At 38.2% G+C, this 15,029-nt stretch overlaps 3 protein-coding genes across 5 annotated transcripts in view; 2 read left to right on the top strand and 1 right to left on the bottom strand.

The window, feature by feature from the left end:
* LOC122865149 (glutamic acid-rich protein-like) overlaps positions 1–15,029 on the top strand; it is an 86,499-nt gene that overhangs the window by 30,693 nt on the left and 40,777 nt on the right. The window lies entirely within an intron of this gene.
* On the bottom strand, positions 5,570–10,015 carry LOC122866018. The gene is made up of 6 exons (XM_044175115.1): positions 9,904–10,015; positions 7,456–7,863; positions 7,284–7,369; positions 6,687–6,823; positions 6,183–6,242; positions 5,570–5,808 (listed from the first exon to the last, which is right to left on the bottom strand). The coding sequence occupies exons 2-6, from the start codon at positions 7,804–7,806 to the stop codon at positions 5,570–5,572; spliced, it is 873 nt and encodes a 290-aa protein (XP_044031050.1). The 5' UTR covers positions 7,807–7,863; positions 9,904–10,015.
* On the top strand, positions 10,169–14,030 carry LOC122865151. Its single transcript, XM_044173190.1, has 3 exons — positions 10,169–10,480; positions 11,906–12,001; positions 12,448–14,030. The coding sequence occupies exons 1-3, from the start codon at positions 10,169–10,171 to the stop codon at positions 12,739–12,741; spliced, it is 702 nt and encodes a 233-aa protein (XP_044029125.1). The 3' UTR covers positions 12,742–14,030.

The following is a 15,029-nucleotide window of genomic DNA, read 5'->3' as shown; positions in this document are numbered from 1 at the left end:
GCTAGCCGTAAGGAAGGCGGCCGTGGACTAGTGAGTGTGAGAGCCACTATCCAGGATGAAACATCCAAGATCCACAAGTACATCCAAGATAAGGCCCCAACAGATGACGTGCTCAGGGAATGTCTCAGGCAATGGGGAACAGAGGAAAACCCCTACACGGGATGTACCACCGGAACATAACTGAAGTGGCTGATATCAAGAAGTCCTACCAATGGCTAGAGTGGGCTGGACTGAAGGACAGCACAGAGTCACTCATCATGGCTGCACAGGAGCAGGCCCTGAGCACCAGAGCAATAGAGGCCCAGATCTACCACACCAGACAAGACCCAAGGTGTAGGCTGTGCAAAGAGGCCCCTGAGACAATCCAGCACATAACGGCAGGGTGTAAGATGCTGGCAGGAAAAGCATACATGGAGCGCCATAACCAAGTAGCTGGCATAGTGTACAGGAACATCTGCACTGAGTATGGACTGGAAACCCCCGAGGTCAAAGTGGGAAACACCTCCAAAGGTGGTAGAGAATGACCGAGCCAAGATCCTGTGGGACTTCCAGATTCAGACTAACAGAATGGTAATGGTGAACCAGCCTGACATCGTGGTGGTGGACAAACAGCAGAGGAAAGCTGTTGTGGTTGACGTGGCAATACCAAGCGATGGCAACATCAGGAAAAAGGAACACGAGAAACTAGAGAAGTACCAAGGGCTCAGAGAAGAGCTGGAGAAGGCCTGGAAGGTGAAGGCAACAGTGGTGCCCGTGGTCATCGGCGCACTCGGGGCAGTGACCCCCAAACTGGAGGAGTGGCTACAGCAGATCCCTGGAAGAACACCAGACATCCTGCGTTTGCGCACTAAGCATCATTGATGTAAACACAGAGTCCTCCTCTGCTCATCTTTCCAGAGTGTTGTGCTCAGTCAGCTTGGAACACAGTCCGGCAGTTGTACTAGTGGACTATTTTGCTCCTACTAATACCACTATTGGCACTAGTGGACTGCATGCAAATGAAGCAGGCGGGACAAGGATTTTGAGTGGTCAAATCTGTGTGCTGTGAAGCCTTAATGGACCAGCTCTGAATTGTGATGAGCTAAAATATTCAGCAGCAGCATTCTCTTATTACACAAGACAGTTATTTTAGCATTTTGTCATGACTAAAACATTGTGTTTAGTTTTGATCCATTAGGCGACATTATATTATTCAAGTCATAAATAATTGTTGTCCTTCCAAAATAAAACGTGTGCGTAAAATGTCAAAGTTAAAATCCATCCCTACAGATCCACTATGGAAGACGGGAAACTGATACAATGAGGTGCTCCAGGGTAGCTGCCACATGCAAATCTCAACCCAAATCTCTACCCTCAAAGAGCTTTTTTTTAACATTGATGTTACCGGCTCAATCGAACCCTACCCGTTCTGCGGTCCTTGGAACAGTCTCTGATTTCCTGTTGCTTGGCCAGCCTATGTCCCATTTCTTACGTCCATTTCATTTTCCTGACAGGTCAGTTGCAGCCTTAAATCCAAGCTGGGTTTACATGGCTCTTATCCTGGCTCTCTTCCTTTTCTCCTAGGGCGTTTGGTCTGGCTGGTCTGGCTGGGTGGTCGAAAGCTGTGGTGGGCAGTGATCGTCTTAAAGTTCGCTGCTCTTTAATCCAAACCAATCGCTTGCTTTTCCAATGAGTATATATCTTTCTTAAGTAATAGTGTTTCTACAATAAAGCCGAGACAAATACATTAAAACTAGAAATAACAACATCTGTGCCGATGATGTTATTAAGACCCAACGTCCCCTGCATCACAACAGCAAAGAAATAAATACAAGACAGCGATCTCATAATTACAGCATTTCAAAGTGAATTGGAATTTTTATTCTTGATACTTTTGTCAAAATTTCTATGAATATATAACTTATGTAGGCTACCTTAAACAGTTATGTTAGTGAAGACAGTATGTTTGTTTAGTGTTGCCCTATTTATGTCTACAGTATTAGAAAGACAAATAAATCTGATTGACAAGAACTGTGACACTACAAAAAAAAGGTTCTTAAACTTTTGAAGTAAAAGGCATCACCTCAGGTGATTTTCCACTGCCATCTACTGGCAATAGTAAATGCGGCAGTAGTCTACATACACTGAAAACGACAAGCTGTTATTTGTTATTGCATCCTCTTCCATAATATTGCTAATGTACATTCTGGTATTTCTGTTGATAAAATGTTCGTGTGACCTCGCACGTCAGAAAAAGTAATAAAGCTGCTTTTCTTTTACTCAAAAATCAAACAAATTTAATATTTTATGTTTCATTGTCATTAAGAAAAAAAAATGATACATGATACATGCATTTGGATGTATTATTCTGCATTAATAGTACTATTAATGCAATACTTAAGCAAGGATCTGGCCATTAACAGCAATGATAGCTCATCAGGCTTATAGGGTTAAAGTTTGGAAATGTGGAATTCTTGCTGGAGAGCCAATAGGAAGCGTCAATGCACGGTTCTTCCCCACCTCCTTATTAGCATTTACTAGTACAACTAGTGACAACTAGTGAGCATTTTGGTTCTTACTAGTACTACTTATAAGGTGAATAAGACCAATTACTAGTACTAGTGGACATTTTTGAGCATCAATAGTAATACTAGTGGACATTGTTGCTCAGACTAGTAGTACTAGTAAGTGCCAAAATGTAACAACGTTACCCGTCTGTGGGAAGAAAAGAGAGATGCTGTGTTCCTGGCTTTCCAGATTGTGGGACGAAAGAGAATGCAGTCTCCTAACAAAAGTTCAGTTAATGATCACCCAAATGAATGAATTCATCTGGAGTCCTAACACTACAATCTTTACTACACTGGAAAAAAGGCCACTCCAAAAATAAGCAAAAAAAAATTAAAACAAGATATTTTTGCTTGTAATAAGCAAAAAAATCTGCCAATGGAACAAGTGAAAATTCTCTTGGTAAGATTTCTTGAAATAAGACATTATATTTAAGCTTTACAAGATAAGAGTGATCTTGAAATTAGCTGGGAAAACTCATTTTTAGCTATATTTTACTAGTATTGAGATGTTTTGTGTCTTATAATAAGCTTGCAATGCTCAAAAATAGTATTTTCCCCTCAAAAGTAGGATCTTTTTTTTTGTCATCCTGTTTGTTTCAAGTGTATTTAACTAATTTTTAGTTCTATAATTGTTACACTGTTCTAGATTTAAGTCCACCACCTACTTGAAATAAGATTAGAAACTGGCATTTTGAGACAAAATGTCTTGAAGTTAGCATTCTGACTCGCATTAGGCAGTGCTCTTTTGCCATAATAAGCCACAGTTTACTCAATCCAAGTGTATTTACCTTATTGTAAGCTCTACAAAAGTAATACTGTCCTAGATTCAAGACATTAACTACTACTTATAAGACAGAAAAAAATGAAAACTAGTCTTGCATTTAACCAACTTTACATTTTATTTAAACAGCAAAAAGTCCCAGAGGACTGCAGGGAAATAGCTTCATTTTTCTTCACAGCATTTTGGTTCACAGTATTTATGTAACATTCAAATGAAAGGTTTTGGACTTACATAAACAACTAGTCTGTTAATACACCATTGTAACATCTAGCCACGCAATATCGCGTTCATTATCAAAGATGAATCGACTTCGATAATGAACCCGATTTTGTGTAGCTTGTCAGTGAACTACGGCTCTGTCTATTAAAAGGCGCTCCATTTGAAAGCAGGTGATGGCGATTTAGCGGTAATCAGGGAACCGGCTTTACTGACGAAATGCACATGACAATCGCATGCGATATATCGCCCAGCCCTAGTAACATCACCCTTAAGGATGCACCATACAACTCAACAGGACAATAACCAATATCACTATTTTCACTTTTATCTCAACTTAACTGCTTAGTCAATACTCTTTCACAGTAGATGCGCCTAAATTAGTGACTGCATCTGCTGAACAAACAATTAGTTTATTAAACTCAATATTAACTGAAAAGTTAAAATTAACTTAAAACCAAGCAGAATCAGCACTGAATTGTGCAAACAACACAAAATATAACATAACATCATAGGATATCATGTATCAGCATGTTGGCTAATATTGTCGTGCACCCCAAATGAACACTGGGCTAACTTAGCCAAATTCTGACCAAGAAATGAACACTAGTACCCTTGGAGGAAGTGCTATCCTACATGACCACTGCTTTTATTGGCCAATAAAAGCTTTCCACTCAGCCATGCTCTTCTTGTAAGACGATGTGAGATCTCTCTCATGGATTTTGTCTAAGAGGACCTCCGTCTGTATGACTGAAAGCAGAGTGGCTACACACTTTGGATAAGTCAGGTGTAGGGTGTAATAGTAGGCCATAAGGTATAAAGCACTCTCAGTAAGCTTGTCTTTTGGAAAGGTGGTTATTGCCACATCTCCTACCGCTAGGAGGCAGTTGGACGGACCGACAATCAGGACTGGGCAGGAAAGAGGGCGTTTCTTTAAGTAGGAATTGGGGTCTTCTGTTTCCTGTAACACATAACACATACATCCTTCTGTCAGTATAATGCATTTTGGTACCTAGGGTAGAGGGTTGTTTACAAACACATAACTTTACAAAGCAAAATTCTGACAAAAGTACAGTACTGAGAAATCTTCATCTGAAAGTGCTTTTTTTAAACTATCCCCAATGCATTTACTGCTTACACATGTCTAGCCTTCAAAAAGAAGTAAAAACCAAGACTAGGCTAGTCTTGCTTGGTTATCATTAGGGTGATAAAATCTGCTAAAATACTGTGACGCAGCCAAGACATCTACACAGTGAAAATCCTCTTTCTAAAAACAAATGTTTTAGGTGTCTTTGAAGGCTTAGAACATACAGTATGTGAATAGGAAATACATTGGGACTCATCAGGGGCAGCACCTTCAATTATAATTTTTTCCGATACTGCAGACAAAACGATCCTGCAACATTTTACACGGCTCACCTCGAGGACATGCACCAGAGCCTCACTCGCATCTTGAACCCTCTTTGGAGGAGCAGATGTGGAGGGGAACAGTGATGGCAGCACACGTAGAATCTCAAGAGCCTGTTCAGCTGTACAGGAAAAGATTCATTACATAAACACTTGGACAAAGTGCACAAGGTCAAATCTGATCAAAAGGTATACAACAGACACAATGCTTTATAAAAATAAAAAAATCCAGCAAATAATGGGATAGCCATCATAGATAAAAAGAAGGACGACAAACTAGCTCTACTTGACATTTAACATGCCTGAAGGTCCACCCTAAACCCTATTCACTAATAACACCAAAACAGCATTCCCTACCTTTGTCCATTCCCATTGGGGTTTCAGCACCTTTTTTCCACACCCCAAAAACTGCACCTTCTGGCAGAAGTCATGCCATCTTTCCCTCAGTTCATCAATGAAGTTGTTGTTATCTTTATCCAAAATGCGTTGAAGCTCCTCCATCACCTATGATATATCAAATATACCAATACAGACATTTGAATATCATTTAACAGGAAATTGGTATTTTAAACATTGTGTGTGATACCATGGTTTTAATCATGCACAGTCAATAAATGACTTACATGTACAACGACCTTGAAACAAGGATATGCTTGAGAATCTTCACATGTCTGTCCTCCTCATGAATGGTATTTGAGTCAATGAATGCTCTTCTAGCTACAAATTCCAAATCCAAGACATGAGAAACATCCTGGTGGTTTGGATTTTTTCTTTTATACAAAGTTTGTAGGGCCTTGTAGTGCTTGGCCAAGGTTGCTGGACTGGTGTCTGGACTGTCACCATCTGCAGACTTGTTAGCTGTAAGACACAAAAATACATAATTAAAATGCTTCAGTTTAAAGAAAAGCTCAACTCATGTTGTTGCATGACAAAAATATGTCAAAAACTGCCATAAAAATCATAAATTAATATTAGATTAAACTTTCATGGAATTAAATCTTTTAAAAAATATAAGCCCTGATCATAACTACCAAATACCCATTTATTTTTGGAATTTTAACCATTTAAATGCCATTGTAAAAAATGTAATAATTTTTTGTATAATAAATACATGAGAACTATTTGCTTGAAACTCATATGGTCATGCAATCACATACAATTGCATGTAGGCACACATGTACAACCCTACAAAACACCCCCACTACACACATAAGGCAGTTGGACAAACTCACCATCAGGACTGGACAGGGCAGAGGGTGGATATTCAGGTAGGCTTTGGGATTTTCTTTTTCCTTCAACACATAACACAGACATATTTCTGATAGGATAATGTACTGTAAGGATCATTTCGGTCTTTTGGTACTAAAAATTACATTCAATTAAAAAGAGCAAAAATGCCACTAATGAGACACAAGGATTTTAAATATTAACATTAAACATAAACATTATTTGATATGTTGGAGAGGTTATATAAAGTAATGTTGCACAGTTGACTGATACTTAAAGGTACTGCTGTACCCAGCTGTTCCTGATACAATACCAGCTTTTATTAATACCAAATTTTGGTTAACTCAATTTCTACAATAATGTTAATAAATTGGTAATAAAACAGAACAAGTGTAGTGTAAACACCTATCCTCTGATGTCCATTTTAAAGCCTTTTACTTCAGTCATGTCAGCACTGTCATCTTGACCAATAAAATGGGTTTATTAGTTTATGCAAAGTTGAAACTTACCTTCTAAATCACTTTCTTTAGGGTCTGAGCCTGGGCTGCCACTTCCTTCTGTGGACCCATCTAGAATGATTGTTGAGTCACTTGAATCCATTTCATCTATGTCTGTTGGCTGCTCAAGACAGCGCCTCTTTGTAGAGCTGCAAAGATTAATCAGTTAATCAATTAGTTGTCAACTGCTAAATCAATCCATCTGACTTTATTTGCATAGCACATACAAACAAAATGTAACACAAAGTGCTTAGTAATAAATAGCAATATCCCCCACACACATCCAAAGCAATTATTTTGCAGTCAAACACTAAAATAAGAGCATTCATTAAAAGGGGAAGTGAGGGAGACAGATCACCCAGGACATTGACTGACATGATTAATCATTTGAGTTTTTTTTTTTTTTTTTTTTTTTGGAATGTCCAAATATGATTTAAGCTTCTCAAATGTGAATATTTTCTAGCTTCTTTAGTCCTCTGTGACAGTGAAATTAACATCTTTAGGTTGTGGACCAAACAAGACTTTTGAGGACATTGCCTTGACAACTGATAAATTAATCTTGAAAACGATTAACAGATGAATCTTTGAAAATAATCAGTTACAGCTCACCTCTTTGAATGTCTCCCATCTGGAGTTCTTTTTTGGGGGGATCTCACATTTTGCAATCTTTTGTATAGCTGTGAGTACACAGTGACCTGCACAAGACATTTAATACATTTTTCAAACCGCTACTAAAAATGTCCAAAATGAAACAGTCATCAACTGGGTGCATTTCACTTACCCATGTATGGTGGCCTTGGTCCTGCAGCATGGGGTAGTACAGTACTATTCTCTTTGCCATTGCAGTAATTTCTGGCTTTGATGGGTATCTGTGTGAATCTCGATCCCCCTTTGCCCTCAGGATTGCAATCATACTGGTCATGGTGTTTCGAATGAGCCGGCATCTGAGCTCCTTTGACATCTGGCAGTTGCGCTGTTTGCCTGTCTTCGCCAACTCAAAGTACTGTTGTCGGACTTGCTCAAGTTCTGTGTCGGTGTGCAAAACATATTCTGGAAAGGATAACTTCACAACCTTTTCAGGGGTTGTGCACTTTGGAGGACTTGCGTTCACAGGAGTGGATGTCTGTCGCATGGGTGATGCATTGAAGGAGGAACTGCCCGATAATTTTGAGTGTTCTTGGCCAGACTCCTGCAAAAAGCAACATTTTTGTTTTTTGGTGACAACACAAAATGCAATGTAGCATTGACATCTCTGCACACGTATAAATAAGCAATGTTCCATATTAGGGGTGAAATCGCTTAGATCAACTAACTGAACACCTATTAATTCATCTAAACCGAATTGAACACACATGTAGACTACCATGCCTGTTCCAAAAACACTTTGCTGTCAGCTCAATGTGCTGCGGTTAGAAGATGGCTGTGTCTCATGTGACCTTGTTATTTGTACACGCTGTGACTATACAAATCACAACATGTAAATAGGAAAATGTTGCCGTTATTTTGTCACTTATTGGGAGCAGTATGCTAGCTGGAACCATTTACTTTCAGTCTTTGTGCTAAGCTAGGCTAACGGTGGGTTTGCAGACAGAGTTATGGCACGCAGAGATAAAAAAGGGTATGGACTTATCTAACTCTGGGGGATACAGTGAATAAGCTAAAGTCCCAAAAAGTTGGTGTGTTCCTTTAAATATGTGGTCAATTTAGGCCACTTAAGTGAGAAACTGACCACCTCCGACACATCATGACAGGCACGCCAGACCGCTTTTCTCCGTATAAAGTTCTCTGGGCCTGGGAAAAGATCCCGCAAGTCTTCACGAGACAGGGTGCTCATCATTGTCTTTGTGATGTTTGCAGCTATGAAAACATTGGAAGACAAACATAGCAAGATGAGTGCCCTAGAAATGAAACTGCACGAGACTATTAGAAGTTGACACTTAATTCAAATTAGGTAGCTAGTGCTAACCAGACAGGGCACCAGGATTCCAGTTTTAGATGGGCCAGAGTAATTGTGGGTGGGCCTTAAATTAAAAACGTTATCAAATCACTGTTTAACCTAGTAAAAATTACTGACTAATAAAATGTTATATTATCTGTGCTTACAAAATAGAGATTTGAATACCTTGATGCTCTTTAAATATTTTGTTGCATTGTTAAAAGTTTCAGTGCGTAGTACGGACCTATCCACGATCACTCTCCTTGGTTCGGCCTATAGACTGTAAAAGTGGTCAGGAATCTAAAATTTCCCTAAAACATAATTTAGTCCTGCTCGTATAACATGATCCCGAATACATCACAGTTCTGTTTAATTGTAATGTTTAAAGTTTTCAACAATACAGATCAACAACACGGCCAACAGTTTCAATCAATACTCAGGCAAAGTACTCGTTCATTGACAACGTCATCTGTCATGTAAAACATGCTCCAAACAAGCTCATAAAGATCAATCACACCCATTAGGCCTAAATCCGATCATTAGTGGCAATAGAGCATTCATTAACAACAGACTGAGCTTGGCTAATTATATTAAATATGAAAATAAAAATTGTAAAGCGTCTTTGAGTGTCTAGAAAAGCGCTATAAAAATACATTTATTATTATTATTATACAGAAAAGATGCATTAAATCTTGTACAGGCTGTGACTATACAAATCACAACATGTAAATAGGAAAATGTTGCCGTTATTTTGTCACTTATTGGGAGCAGTATGCTAGCTGGAACCATTTACTTTCAGTCTTTGTGCTAAGCTAGGCTAATGGTGGGTGCGTCACGAAGATTATTTCTTTCTTTCACGGTCATCCACGAAGATTAACAGCCCTTTAACGCAAATCGGATCCATAAAGAGCCGTATTTAGAGCTTGATTAAATAAATAGATTTTTTCTAGTGACCAACAATTGTTATTTGTCGCCATTAGTTGACTAGTCTTCACAGTTTATGAATTTAGCGGGAACAAAATGGCGCGATTAACGGGAGGCGAAAATTCTGGTTTTGGTCTGAACACAACATAATATACACAATATTGTTCCCAAAGCGTAATTCAGTTCCTACAGTTCACCGACCACACATAACACTTCACACAACAGGTGAAAGAATAAGAAGCGTGATATGACAAATGGGAAAAAATTTGAGGCCCACAGTGGAGCAGCGCCAGGAAGCAATTAGCTTTTTTCTTTAGCTTCAATTAGGCCTCTGCATTCGTGATAAAAAAAAAATATTTTCATACATACCCCTTAAAATCGACACTGCGACATCATCCAATTCTTCCATGCTGTTAGCTTCGCCTTGCTGTCTCTGCTGGCTGCAACGACAAACGATGTCCTCCTAGTTCAAATCCAAGTTGGTCTCAAAAACCGTTAGTTTACGCCCACATTCTCATTTGCAGCAGCTAGCTGGCGGGTGTAACCATAGTAACGATTTTTTACGGCAGTCTTCCTCTACCGACCTGTGACCACAGTTTACCGTCCTCTTGCCTGTGACATCTTTGCTTCCAACATGATTTGGCGTTGCTTCATATGCTACATATTTGTGGCATTGACTCTGAAACAACTTTTAAGTCACATTAACATCATGCACAGTCGCAGCCCTGACTTTCGCGTCGTGTGCGGGATTGATGGCTGTCCAAAGGAGTACAGGGTGTATAACTCCTTCTATTATCACGTGAAGCGGACACACGCGCATCATCTTCTCCAAGTTGAAGCGGCGGAGGAGGGCCACGGTTTACCTGGAGCACGGGCAGCCGCGAACAACCAAAGTAATGCAAGCCCTGTGGCTGAAGCAGAGAGCTCAAGCATCGTCATTCCAGCGGTAAGTCGTTACTCAAGCTACAATTTTACATTTATTTAGGTCAACTGTTCACTAAACATGTTTGTTTTTGCCAATGACAGGCTCAGGTTGTAATTTTAAGATAAAGTAATAGCATGAAAGTAATGCATTACTGTAATTCCACTATTTTTGTCAGTAACGAGTAATGAACCAGTAAAGCAAATACAACTACGTTAACCTACTGAGATTTAAATCGGCTCGTTATCTTAAAGGGTTAGTTCACCCAAAAATTAAAATTTTGTCATTAATTAATTACCCTCATGTCGTTCCACACTTGTAAGACCTTTGTTCATCTTCAGAACACAAATTAAGATATTTCTGTTGAAATCCGATGGCTCACAAAGGCCTCCACTGACACCAATGTCATTTCCTCTCTCAAGACCCATAAAAGATACTAAAGACGTCGTTACAAAGTCCATCTCACTACAGTGGTTTAATATTAATATTATAAAGTGACGAGAATAGTTTTTGTGTGCAAAAACAAAACAAAATAACGACTTATACAGAGATGGCCGATTTCAAAGCACTGCCTCAGGAAGATTCGAGCGTTATGAATCAGTGTATCGATTCATGATTCAGATCGCTAAAGTCACGTGATTTCAGCAGTTTGACGTTTTGACACGTGATCCGAATCATGATTCGACACAAAAGATTCATAACGCTCCGAAGCTTCCTGAAGCAGTGTTTTGAAATCGCCCATCACTATATAAGTAGTTATGTTATACACTTATGTTGTCAAACGCAGCCTACCGCCCCACAGATTGTCCACTTGTGATCTAATGTCCAATGGGAAATTAATTAGTTTATTTAATTATTAGTTTAATTTGTTTAGTTTAATTATTTATGTAATTCAGTTACTAGACTTCATTGAAAAAAATCAGTAAGGTTAATGTTAGTCATGTAAACAACAAATTAAAAATTACAGGTTATCTTTCAACAGTTTGAATCAAGCATAGAGGATGTATTATGTGTATTATTAGCTTATCATTTACAAAGCTGTAACTGGCTGGTGAGACATGTCTTCATGACAGTGTGTGACAGGAAGTTGTCTCCGTATAGCTTATTGGAATATAAGTTCAGTTCCAAGGCCTTTAGTAATGTTAATTTATTGGCAAGAGAGCAAGTGAATGAATACAATTTAGTATGTGTGTCAATCTTACTCATGAAGTACAGATTTTTATGATGCTGTCAAAGTTATTGTTTTTTTGTAGTACTGTTTTGTTTTTATTAGTTGTTGTTTTTGTATGTATTTTACATACTCAAAATGGACACCAATCAGTACAAACAGAAAGAAACAAAAATCTAGCGAGCTAGCTTACCCAGGTAGTTGTCAGATTGTCTGGTAGGTCTACAAATGCCAATATTTTCCCTGTTTTAATAGATACGTTTGTTGTTAATCTCTTTCAGAGTGGATTTCAAGAAGATGGTCGCATGAATGTTGACCTTTCTAAACATGCAACTGCTTTTCTTCTTCAAGCCAGAGAAACCCATCGACTGACACAGGTAATTTATGCCATTGATTTTCCAATTAATTATATTAAATTTTTAGTAGCAAGCTTAAAAGCAATAAGCTTAATCTGTAGAATGATTTAGCCACTGTTCAGACCTGGCATCTTGGTTGATCCGATCACAGGTGGACAGCTAAAGGTGTGTCAGAGAAACACCTGACATTAGAATGTGTCTCCACATGCTTCTTCAGTGACCACTTGTGATCAGATCTCACTTCGTATTTTAAGACCAAGTGTAAACAAGGTCTTAAAGCTGCAGAAGGCAATATTATTTAATGATAGTTTTGCTGGAAATAGCCTATTTTTATCATTGCATGTCACTAACAATATGTAATTGAAGGGCTACTTTAAAAAAAGTGTCTGTGAGTTTACATATATTATAAAAATTTTATATGAATTTTATAATATATAAATTTTGTTTGTTTGTTTTCTACTCCCCAGAGAGCTGTTAACCAAATGGTGAGTGGAGTCCAGCAATATCAGGCCGCATTATTGGAGCACCTAAAACAGCAAATGAGCGACATGATCGAGAGACATTCTGGGGACCTGGATCTACTAAAGAGTGATGCAATGGGGATATTTGACCAGTTTGTTGACCCTTTCTGTCAAATTACTTCCACCCAGTTGCAGGATAAGACCATCAAAGAACTGTTAAAACCAGTTGAACCAGAGATTCTTGTCGCAAAACAAACAGTATGTTATGTGAAAAATGGAGACCCGAGTTCTTACCATTAAGGACCATTTTTTCATTATATACCGTTGGTGAAAAGTTTGGAGCAGCTGCTGTCACATCCAAGAATAATTGCAATGATTGATAAGAGGCCACAGGCATGCAAGGATGGATTTTTTCATGATTTCATTGATGGAGACATTTTTAAGTTGCACCCACTGTTTTTGAAATTTCCCACAGCACTGCAGTTAATTTTATATACAGATGAAATTGAGCTATGCAATCCTCTTGGATCTCGGGCAAACAAAAACAAATTGTTATTGATTTATTACACCTTAGGTAACATCAACCCCAAAAACCGATCGAGACTTGCTGCCATTCGTCTGCTTGCCATGGTAAAATCAAAAGATCTTTCCCATTGTGGTATTGATGAGATATTTGAGAGGATTAACCGTGACTTAACTGAGCTGTATGATGGTGTCCAGGTTGTCACTGCAAATGGTGAGAGGACAGTTTATGGGGCACTTATGTCTGTGTGCGGAGACACTCTTGCTCAGCATGAAGTGGCTGGATTTAAGATAGGAGTGGGATTTGCCTACAGTAAGTGCAGGCACTGCGAGTGCAACTTTGAAGACATGCAGGAGCAATTTAAGGAAGATATGTTTGTTAAAAGGACAATGGCAAGTCATAACAAGCAATGCAATGACATTGAAAAGGCAAATACTGACTTTCTGAAAGACAATCTAAAAATGACATATGGCATAAACAGGAGAAGCAAATTATCAGAATTTCCTCACTTTGATATAATCAATCAAACCCCACAAGACATCATGCATGTCATTCTTGAAGGTGTTGCCCCATATGAAATCAAATGTGTTTTAAAGCATCTTGTGCTTTCAGGGCATATGGACTTAGACACATTCAACAGTGCAATTATTTGTTTCCCTTATTCTCCTGTGGATGCAAGGGATAAGCCTTGCCCCATATCTGTCAATACACTGTCATCAAATGACAATAAATTGAAACAGTCAGCTGGGCAGATGCTGGTTTTGTTAAAGATCCTGCCATTTCTCATAGACAAAATTGGAGAAAACGATTACACACAAATACTACTTAAGTTGTTAGAGATAGTCAAAATTCTGTTTTCACCTATTATTGCTCTCTCAACTCTTTCAAAGCTGAAGCTTTTAATAGAGCAACATTTACAACATTTCAAAGAACTGTTTCCAGATGCAAATATTATACCTAAACAGCATTACTTGCTGCATCTTCCTTCTCAGATTAAGGCACTTGGTCCTACAGTGAGGCATATGTGTATGCGCTTTGAGTCAAAGCATTGCTTTTTTTAAGCAGTGGGCTTTGAAAAGTAGTTTTAAAAATATATGTAAGTCTCTTGTGAAGCACAACCAACTTTATGAATGTAGTCAGAATGTGCATGAGAAACATCCAATTTGTTCAAGTGAAGTTGACATGGGCCCAGCCTCTGAGGTGAAAAATGTTCACTACGTAGAAGGAAAGATTAAGGACTTCTTAGGAATAGAGCACGTAGAACATATAGTTTCGGTACAGTGGATTATGGAACATGGAAATAAGCATACATGTGGAAAATCTTTGGTTATTTCTAATGTCATTAATGATACTCCAGAGTTTGCACTTGTGAAAAACATTTATATTTTAAATGCTTCAGTGTATTGTTTTGAATGCCAACCTCTCTCTACAGTTGGGTGGAATGATCATTATTTAGCTTATGAGGTAGAAGTTCCTGACCTAGCTCAAGCCAATGTTTTCATCGATGCTGAAAAGCTTGTTGATTATACACCATACTACAGTATTAATTTCAATAATACCAAGTACATTCCAGTGAAGTATGATCTCACAGACATCATCAAACATCATCACTCTTGAGTTTGTATTGAGTGTATTTGTGCGCAATTAATTTTTTTTTAAGTACTGACAGACACTGTAATTCATGACAGCATTTTGTTTTACTTATTACTCTTTTTACTTATTAGAAGGAAACATAATTACAGCTTTTGCCTGTCTTTTTTTTATGGAAATGTAAAAAAAATAGCCATACTGTGCATTGTGAGTTGAGCATGTTGTTTTCAATGAAGCAGATTTGTTGTCTTAATTCAAGTTAAATCTATTTCTTGAAACGAAATGATGCATCTTTTACAAATAAAAACCAGCTTAAAAACCTTATGACATGTCAAAAAAGCTTATTTCATCTGAGATATGACTCAAAACAAGATGTTTTCAAGGCAGTTTCACTTAACAAGATATTCAAGATGCACTGTCTAAAAACAAGCTCCTTTATCTCACTTAAATCTTGCTCTTTAGGTGATTTTGTCTT

This window comes from Siniperca chuatsi, linkage group LG18 (assembly GCF_020085105.1).
Source record: "Siniperca chuatsi isolate FFG_IHB_CAS linkage group LG18, ASM2008510v1, whole genome shotgun sequence".
Taxonomy (NCBI): Eukaryota; Metazoa; Chordata; class Actinopteri; order Centrarchiformes; family Sinipercidae; genus Siniperca; species Siniperca chuatsi.
Note: the sequence above shows the minus strand (reverse complement) of the source record. Positions and strands in the feature narration are given on the sequence as shown.

Coding starts and splice junctions, on each gene's coding strand:
- LOC122866018 (XM_044175115.1), bottom strand. CDS start 7,806: ATGCGACAGACATCCACTCCTGTGAACGCAAGTCCTCCAAAGTGCACA. Junction 7,370..7,455: donor ACCAAGGCCACCATACATGG/GTAAGTGAAATG, acceptor TGTCTTGTGCAG/GTCACTGTGTACTCACAGCT. Junction 5,809..6,182: donor TGCCCTGTCCAGTCCTGATG/GTGAGTTTGTCC, acceptor TGTGTCTTACAG/CTAACAAGTCTGCAGATGGT.
- LOC122865151 (XM_044173190.1), top strand. CDS start 10,169: ATGATTTGGCGTTGCTTCATATGCTACATATTTGTGGCATTGACTCTG. Junction 10,481..11,905: donor CAAGCATCGTCATTCCAGCG/GTAAGTCGTTAC, acceptor AATCTCTTTCAG/AGTGGATTTCAAGAAGATGG. Junction 12,002..12,447: donor AAACCCATCGACTGACACAG/GTAATTTATGCC, acceptor TCTACTCCCCAG/AGAGCTGTTAACCAAATGGT.